Source organism: Telmatherina bonti (genome assembly GCF_933228915.1).
Source record: "Telmatherina bonti genome assembly, chromosome: 20".
In the NCBI taxonomy this organism is placed as follows: domain Eukaryota; kingdom Metazoa; phylum Chordata; class Actinopteri; order Atheriniformes; family Telmatherinidae; genus Telmatherina; species Telmatherina bonti.
In genome coordinates this window covers 4,241,735-4,250,936 of record NC_136618.1, presented here as the reverse complement: position 1 = coordinate 4,250,936, position 9,202 = coordinate 4,241,735, and the positions used below count along the sequence as shown (strand labels likewise).

Here is a 9,202-nt window from a genome sequence, read left to right as displayed (position 1 = left end):
CTGCGTCCTCCTTCCGCCTGCGTCCTCCTCCTCCGTCAAGGCCTTGACAGATGTTTACGCACTCCGAGTGTTTTTCTGGGTAACTTTTGAATTCCACCGTTTGGATACAAAACTTTCTTTTCAGACTTTGTACAACTTTATCTCTATATTGATAAATAATAAATGTAAATAAAAGAAAGTCCAGAGGAAGCAGCAACTATTTCCGTATATTGTTCAGCATTCGGTTGCAATAAGCAGCAAAATATTGAAAACAGATCGTGTGGAATTACATTTCACAAGGTTGAATAATAATTTATTTCACCAGATAAAAACAGATATATCCAAATGCATCAATCCAACATGTTAGTATCAAATTCATTTATACATTTACTTATATTGTAGCTACCTCATGTCTTAGCTAACTCGCGTTATAAAAATATTTTAGCATGAAAGCACTTTGTTTTTAATATGATCTGTGTCATAACAATATGTCTACCCTTTGTAAGAATCCAAACTGTGAGAAAAATCTGGTAAAAACTGGTGAAGTTATTGTTGTGGTTGGACCTTCACCTCACAGATAAATGGAGACCCACCCAAGATGGCGGCGAAGAGCCTCGAGGCAGCGTGACGCTATGAGGAGTCTATGTATATGATGTCTATGCTGTGAAGCTCCTCCTCTTCCTCCTCTAAGGCAGGATGTTCAGGGTTGTTCTTTCTTTTCCTGCAGACTCTCCACGCTGACAGTCTCTCCTGACTCACCGCTGTTCGTCTGAATTCTTCGGGATAAGTCGGTCAGGAATCATTCAAATGGTTCGGAAACTTTCTCTAAATGCTTCGTAACGATATAAACTTGTTTTTTACATTTCACTGCATAATTCGCATCTTATGATCAGATGTCTTCCAGCCGCCATGACGGCTTCCCGCCGCGTGACGTTTCATCTGAAACACGCAAAACCCGCAACCTGCGGGGTTTCTGCGCGTTTTCTGGGACTATTAAAACAGTTTAAACGGTGAAGCGAGATTTGGACCCTCGTGTCCGCTTCGTGGTGCGTTCAGGTGCTGAACCAGCTGGCCCTGGGAGCATCTGCTGGGACCAGTAAGATGGCGCCGGTGGGATCCACCAGAACCAGTAAGGTGGCGCCGGTGGGATCCACCAGAACCAGTAAGGTGGCGCCGGTGGGATCCACCAGAACCAGTAAAGTGGCGCCGGTGGGATCCACCAGAACCAGTAAGGTGGCGCCGGTGGGATCCACCAGAACCAGTAAGGTGGCGCCGGTGGGATCCACCAGAACCAGTAAGGTGGCGCCGGTGGGATCCACCAGAACCAGTAAGGTGGCGCCGGTGGGATCCACCAGAACCAGTAAGGTGGATCCACCGGCGCCACCTTACTGGTTCTGGTGGATCCACCTTACTGGTTCTGGTGGATCCCACCGGCGCCACCTTACTGGTTCTGGTGGATCCACCTTACTGGTTCTGGTGGATCCCACCGGCGCCACCTTACTGGTTCTGGTGGATCCACCTTACTGGCGCCACCTTACTGGTTCTGGTGGATCCACCAGAACCAGTAAGGTGGATCCACCTTACTGGCGCCACCTTACTGGTTCTGGTGGATCCACCAGAACCAGTAAGGTGGATCCACCAGAACCAGTAAGGTGGCGCCGGTGGGATCCACCAGAACCAGTAAGGTGGATCCACCAGAACCAGTAAGGTGGCGCCGGTGGATCCACCAGAACCAGTAAGGTGGCGCCGGTGGGATCCACCAGAACCAGTAAGGTGGCGCCGGTGGGATCCACCAGAACCAGTAAGGTGGCACCGGTGGGATCCACCAGAACCAGTAAGGTGGTGCTGGTAGGGCTGCCAGGCCCGGTGAGGGACCGGTAGAACTGGTCTGGTGGGACTGTAACAGACGCCTGGTATAAATAAAGTTTGTATGAATGTGTTCCAGGCCTTTAAGGACTCCGGGAAGGCTCCGGTTGAGACCGAGGTGGCCATCCACCGCATCCGGATCACGCTCACCAGCCGCAACGTCAAGTCCCTGGAGAAAGGTACCGGTTCTGGTTTTAGGGTGGGGTCGTGTCCGGAACGCCGGGCTGTGAGGAGAGTCATGTGACCAGAATCAAACCCTGATGACTTCATACGCTATTCTGAGCCGCCGGCCGAGAAACTCCTCGGAACGCCGGCGTTCCCTTCGCCGGTTAACGGTGTGTCGTCTTGTCTTCCAGTCTGCGCGGACCTGATCCGCGGCGCCAAGGAGAAGTCCCTGAAGGTGAAGGGTCCGGTCCGGATGCCCACCAAGGTAGGCAGTACGTTGTGACCTGGGTCCTAAACCCGGATCCTCCGGCCGGGTCCGTTACTAAGTCCGGTCTCTGCTTCCAGACTCTGCGGATCACCACCAGGAAGACTCCCTGCGGAGAAGGCTCCAAGACCTGGGACCGCTTCCAGATGCGGATCCATAAGCGCCTCATCGACCTCCACAGTCCGTCTGAGATCGTCAAGCAGATCACGTCCATCAGCATCGAGCCCGGCGTGGAGGTGGAGGTCACCATCGCCGACGCCTAGGCCGCCATTTTCCAATAAAACGTGTCAAAACTAGACTCCGACTCTTTGATCCCATTTTTCCAGGATGAACCGGGAAAATCCAACTTTGTTTCTGAAACCGTTCAGAACCAGACCGATCGGTCCGGCTCGCCGTTTCCACGCTGTCCTGCGCCACATGGCGGCCAGAGTTACCGGTTAGAGTCCGGCAGGTCCAGGGAACGGATCCGCCTCCAGACAAGTCTGGTCAGATGAAACATTTTCAGCTCTTCGCGAGGCGGCAAACTGGACCCGGTCCTGTAGAACTGGACCCCGGGAGTCCCGGTCCGGTCCTGTAGAACTGGACCCCGGGAGTCCCGGTCCTGTAGAACTGGGCCCCGGGAGTCCCGGTCCGGTCCTGTAGAACTGGACCCCGGGAGTCCCGGTCCTGTAGAACTGGGCCCCGGGAGTCCCGGTCCGGTCCTGTAGAACTGGACCCTGGGAGTCCCGGTCCGGTATCGTGACAACGCCTCCAACGCTGGAAGCCATGAAACTTGTCGTTGAGTTGCAGGTTTACCTGGTAATATATAGTTAATTTAGTTGTATTGACTAGAACTAAGAGCTGGTTAACTGGATGTTGCTGAATAAATCCGGTTCCGACACCAGATCAGAACCTGCAGACTCCGGGTTCCATTATTAAAAAGTTTTTCTGTCCTGCGGTTCTAAACGCAGCGTTGTGGCTGAACTGTCACCAGAACCCCCCAACCTGCAGGGAACAAGTGGGGGTCCCGGGTCGGCCCGCCTCACCAGCTGACATGTTTGGAAGTTCAGACACTGAAGAGGACAAAGTGGAGTCAGCAGCCTGTAGATAGCAGGTCCCAGACCAACCTGCTGCTGGTTCTGATGCTCCAACCTGCTGCTGGTTCTGATGCTCCAACCTGCTGCTGGTTCTGATGCTCCAACCTGCTGCTGGTTCTGATGCTCCAACCTGCTGCTGGTTCTGATGCTCCAACCTGCTGCTGGTTCTGATGCTCCAACCTTCTGCTGGTTCTGATGCTCCAACCTGCTGCTGGTTCTGATGCTCCAACCTGCTGCTGGTTCTGATGCTCCAACCTGCTGCTGGTTCTGATGCTCCAACCTGCTGCTGGATCTGATGCTCCAACCTGCTGCTGGTTCTGATGCTTCAACCTGCTGCTGGATCTGATGCTCCAACCTTCTGCTGGATCTGATGCTCCAACCTTCTGCTGCTGGATCTGATGCTCCAACCTTCTGCTGGATCTGATGCTCCAACCTTCTGCTGCTGGATCTGATGCTCCAACCTTCTGCTGGATCTGATGCTCCAACCTTCTGCTGCTGGATCTGATGCTCCAACCTGCTGCTGGATCTGATGCTCCAACCTTCTGCTGCTGGATCTGATGCTCCAACCTTCTGCTGGATCTGATGCTCCAACCTTCTGCTGCTGGATCTGATGCTCCAACCTGCTGCTGGTTCTGATGCTCCAACCTGCTGCTGGATCTGATGCTCCAACCTGCTGCTGGTTCTGATGCTTCAACCTGCTGCTGGATCTGATGCTCCAACCTTCTGCTGGATCTGATGCTCCAACCTTCTGCTGGATCTGATGCTCCAACCTTCTGCTGCTGGATCTGATGCTCCAACCTTCTGCTGGTTCTGATGCTTCAACCTGCTGCTGGTTCTGATGCTCCAACCTGCTGCTGGATCTGATGCTCCAACCTGCTGCTGGTTCTGATGCTTCAACCTGCTGCTGGATCTGATGCTCCAACCTTCTGCTGGTTCTGATGCTTCAACCTGCTGCTGGATCTGATGCTCCAACCTTCTGCTGGTTCTGATGCTCCAACCTGCTACTGGTTCTGATGCTCCAACCTGCTGCTGGTTCTGATGCTTCAACCTGCTGCTGGATCTGATGCTCCAACCTTCTGCTGGTTCTGATGCTCCAACCTTCTGCTGGTTCTGATGCTCCAACCTGCTACTGGTTCTGATGCTCCAACCTGCTGCTGGTTCTGATGCTCCAACCTTCTGCTGGTTCTGATGCTCCAACCTGCTACTGGTTCTGATGCTCCAACCTGCTGCTGGATCTGATGCTTCAACCTGCTGCTGGATCTGATGCTCCAACCTTCTGCTGGTTCTGATGCTCCAACCTGCTACTGGTTCTGATGCTCCAACCTGCTGCTGGTTCTGATGCTCCAACCTTCTGCTGGTTCTGATGCTCCAACCTGCTGCTGGATCTGATGCTCCAACCTGCTGCTGGTGGATCCAACAGTTATTGATCTGATCATTTGTTTATATATTTATATATGTCCACATGCAGACGGGCAAACGGAGTATTAACACATCGTCACTTTGGTCCAAGTTTTGAAAAACATCGTTTTTGGTGCAGAAATTATTTTGGTGTGGACAACAGGATATATATATATATATATGTACTAGAAAAAAAAAATAATATACATATATGTATATCTATATATATGTATATATATATCTATATATATATATGTATATATGTATATACTTATATATATATATATATATATATATATATATATATATATATATATATATACATATATATATATATATATATACATATATATATATATATATATATATATATATATATATATACATATATATATATATATATATATACATATATATATATATACATATATATATATATATATATATACATATATATATATATATATATATATATATATATATATATACATATATATATATATATATATATATATATACATATATATATATATATATATATATATATACATATATATATATATATATATATATATATATATATATATACATATATATATATATGTATTTATATGTATATATATATATATATGTATATATATATATATACATATATGTATGTATATATATATATATGTATGTATATATATATATATATGTATATATGTATGTATATATATATATATGTATGTATATGTATATATATATGTATATATGTATGTATATATATATATATGTATGTATATGTATATATATATGTATATATGTATGTACATGTATATATATATGTATATATGTATGTACATGTATATATATATATATATATATGTATGTATATATATATGTATATATGTATGTATATATATGTATATATGTATGTATATATATATATATATATGTATGTATATATATATGTATATATGTATATATATGGTGTGGACAACAGGCTCAGGTGAAGTTGGTGTGTGTGTGTGTGTGTGTGTGTGTGTGTGTGTGTCTTTAGATGTAGATTACACTATGTGTAATTAACTCAAAACCTTGATTCACTTTGACTCATTTAAACTGGATTCAGTTAAAACAATCACATTCAGCATTGCTCGAGCCAGTTTAAACTCCGCCCACCCGGCTTCCTGCTGGCTCACTCGGGTGGTAAATGAAACGAACCCACTGGTCTCAAACAGGACAAACATCCTGATTGGTCAGTAAATGATCCACAGCTGCTTCCAATGAGAAGCGATTCCAGAGTCTTCCTGAGATTAACGACTACAGACCGGACCAGGCCAGGGGGGATCCAGACCAGCTGGGACCAGAGCCAGTCGGACCGGACCAGGTGGGATCCAGACCAGGTGGGACCAGAGCCAGTCGGACCAGACCCGCTGGGACCAGAGCCAGTTGGACCAGACCAGCTGGGATCCAGACCAGGTGGGACCAGAGCCAGTTGGACCAGACCAGCTGGGACCAGAGCCAGTTGGACCAGACCAGCTGGGATCCAGACCAGGTGGGACCAGAGCCAGTTGGACCAGACCAGCTGGGATCCAGACCAGGTGGGACCAGAGCCAGTCGGACCAGACCAGCTGGGATCCAGACCAGGTGGGACCAGACCAGCTGGGACCAGAGCCAGTCGGACCGGACCAGCTGGGACCAGAGCCAGTCGGACCGGACCAGCTGGGACCAGAGCCAGTCGGACCGGACCAGCTGGGACCAGAGCCAGTCGGACCGGACCAGGTGGGATCCAGCTGGAACCAGAGCCAGTCGGACCTGGTTGGTTTCCTTCAGGACGACTTCTGATATCAACTCTTCTCAGAAGGAGGTTTTCCAACTTGCTGACATGGACCTGGTCAGTGATCTTTCCCCTGGCGGACCTTCAGTTCAGCAGGTACCCATCCCGTGATGGACCAGGTCTCTGACCAATCAGGTCTTGGGTCCAGTCTCTGGTTTCTATTTTATGTCAGTTTCCGGCTAATACTGATGTTGTTTGTTAGGTTGTTTATTTGCAGGGTTCTTGGACTCAGGTCAGCTAGTCGGACCAGGTCTGGCCTGAGCCAGGTTGTGGTAGATTAGGTCTATAACAGATCTGGTATGAGCTGGACCAGGTCTGTAGTGATGGACTTTGTTTCTCAGGTTGACACGTCTGGAGATCCTGATCAACATGAGATGATGAGAGTTTATCTGAGGATTCGGCCGTTTTCTGAGAAGGAACTTTGTGACAACGAGGATCAGGTATGTCAGAGACCCAGAACCAGGAAAGAACCTCCATCAGAACCAGAACCAGGAAGTCCAGCCAGCTTTCTGGACCATTTGGACGTATCGAGGACGGGAACACAGGTGGTCTCTGTGGACTGAACACCAATAGAGATGAAGTTATTGATCAGGTGGTGAAACTTTCCATCCATGGTGTTTATGGAACAGCCAGTCTTAGAGACTCTAGTAGTGTCTGAGGACACTGAAGCTGTCCACGAGAAAAATTACATTTTATTTGCTTCTAGGAATTTCTCTGCAGCTGTTTTATTTTTCCCTCAGGACTGCGTCATTATCGATGACGAGCAGACGGTGACCCTGAATGCACCGAAAGGCTCGGCTGCCATGAAGAGCAGCGAGAGGGGAGTCGGAACATCAATTCACAAGTTCACCTTCTCACAGGTTGGAAGCATCTGCATTTCCTGAAGGAACTCTGAAAGATTAGTCGAAGTGTGGAAACTGGTGGGGATGAATCTGACCCGCTGCAGGTGTACCAAAGGACGGACTGAACCAGATGTCTACTCGTCTAGAGTTTATTCAAGGTGCTCATATTCCAGGTTGCTGCCTAACAGTCATCAGTGTCTGGGCAGAAGTAGTTGAGTGGCAGGGTCTTTTCTATACGAAGATTAGCAGAACGCCGGGGGAACGCTCCAACTGTTGCTGGTGAAACGCCGGTAGAATGCCGGTACAACTGTGGCGGGACGCCGGTAGAGCTGTGGCGGGATGCCGGTAGAACGTTGGTAGAACTATGGCGGGACGCCAATAGAACGTTGGTAGAACTGTGGCGGGATGCCGGTAGAACGTTGGTAGAACTGTGGCGGGACGCCGGTAGAACGTTGGTAGAACTGTGGCGGGACGCCGGTAGAGCTGTGGCGGGACGCCGGTAGAACGTTGGTAGAACTGTGGCGGGACGCCAATAGAACGTTGGTAGAACTGTGGCGGGACGCCGGTAGAGCTGTGGCGGGACGCCGGTAGAACGTTGGTAGAACTGTGGCGGGACGCCAATAGAACATTGGTAGAACTGTGGCGGGATGCCGGTAGAACTGTGGCGGGACGCCAGTAGAACGTTTTTAGAACTGTGGCGGGACGCCAGTAGAACGTTTTTAGAACTGTGGCGGGACGCCAGTAGAACGTTTTTAGAACTGTGGCGGGACGCCAGTAGAACGTTTTTAGAACTGTGGCGGGACGCCAGTAGAACGTTTTTAGAACTGTGGCGGGACGCCAGTAGAACGTTTTTAGAACTGTGGCGGGACGCCGGTAGACCGTTGGTAGAGCTGTGGCGGGACGCCGGTAGACCGTTGGTAGAGCTGTGGCGGGACGCCGGTAGACCGTTGGTAGAGCTGTGGCGGGACGCCGGTAGACCGTTGGTAGAGCTGTGGCGGGACGCCGGTAGACCGTTGGTAGAGCTGTGGCGGGACGCCGGTAGACCGTTGGTAGAGCTGTGGCGGGACGCCGGTAGACCGTTGGTAGAGCTGTGGCGGGACGCCGGTAGACCGTTGGTAGAGCTGTGGCGGGACGCCGGTAGACCGTTGGTAGAGCTGTGGCGGGACGCCGGTAGACCGTTGGTAGAGCTGTGGCGGGACGCCGGTAGAGCTGTGGCGGGATGCCGGTAGAACGTTGGTAGAACTGTGGCGGGACGCCGGTAGAACGTTGGTAGAACTGTGGCGGGACGCCGGTAGAACGTTGGTAGAACTGTGGCGGGACGCCGGTAGAACGTTGGTAGAACTGTGGCGGGACGCCGGTAGAACGTTGGTAGAACTGTGGCGGGACGCCGGTAGAGCTGTGGCGGGACGCCGGTAGAACGTTGGTAGAACTGTGGCGGGACGCCGGTAGAACGTTGGTAGAGCTGTGGCGGGACGCCGGTAGAACGTTGGTAGAGCTGTGGCGGGACGCCGGTAGACCGTTGGTAGAGCTGTGGCGGGACGCCGGTAGACCGTTGGTAGAGCTGTGGCGGGACGCCGGTAGACCGTTGGTAGAGCTGTGGCGGGACGCCGGTAGACCGTTGGTAGAGCTGTGGCGGGACGCCGGTAGAGCTGTGGCGGGATGCCGGTAGAACGTTGGTAGAACTGTGGCGGGACGCCAATAGAACGTTGGTAGAACTGTGGCGGGATGCCGGTAGAACGTTGGTAGAACTGTGGCGGGACGCCGGTAGAACGTTGGTAGAACTGTGGCGGGA

The 9,202-nt window shown here is 50.2% G+C and overlaps 2 protein-coding genes across 2 annotated transcripts in view; both read left to right on the top strand.

Annotated features, from left to right (window-relative positions):
• The first annotated feature begins 664 nt into the window (after positions 1–664).
• rps20 (ribosomal protein S20) lies at positions 665–2,573 on the top strand. The gene is made up of 4 exons (XM_079260043.1): positions 665–789; positions 1,925–2,024; positions 2,202–2,275; positions 2,356–2,573. Exons 1-4 carry the CDS (start codon positions 787–789, stop codon positions 2,536–2,538), a joined length of 360 nt encoding a protein of 119 aa, XP_079116169.1. The 5' UTR covers positions 665–786; the 3' UTR covers positions 2,539–2,573.
• A 4,372-nt stretch (positions 2,574–6,945) lies between these two features.
• Positions 6,946–9,202, top strand: part of LOC306770677 (kinesin-like protein KIF20A) — a gene marked incomplete at both ends in the record, with an annotated part of 113,638 nt that continues 111,381 nt past the window's right edge. The window contains 2 exons of the mRNA XM_079259574.1: positions 6,946–7,008; positions 7,309–7,428. Coding sequence (XP_079115700.1) covers positions 6,946–7,008; positions 7,309–7,428 — 183 coding nt within the window. The remainder of the gene's footprint in view (positions 7,009–7,308; positions 7,429–9,202) is intronic.

Bases quoted from the DNA above. Each gene is read 5' to 3' on its own strand.
- rps20 (XM_079260043.1), top strand. The intron at 2,025-2,201 runs GTACCGGTTCTG...CTTGTCTTCCAG, and splicing joins CGTCAAGTCCCTGGAGAAAG to TCTGCGCGGACCTGATCCGC. The intron at 2,276-2,355 runs GTAGGCAGTACG...CTCTGCTTCCAG, and splicing joins CGGTCCGGATGCCCACCAAG to ACTCTGCGGATCACCACCAG.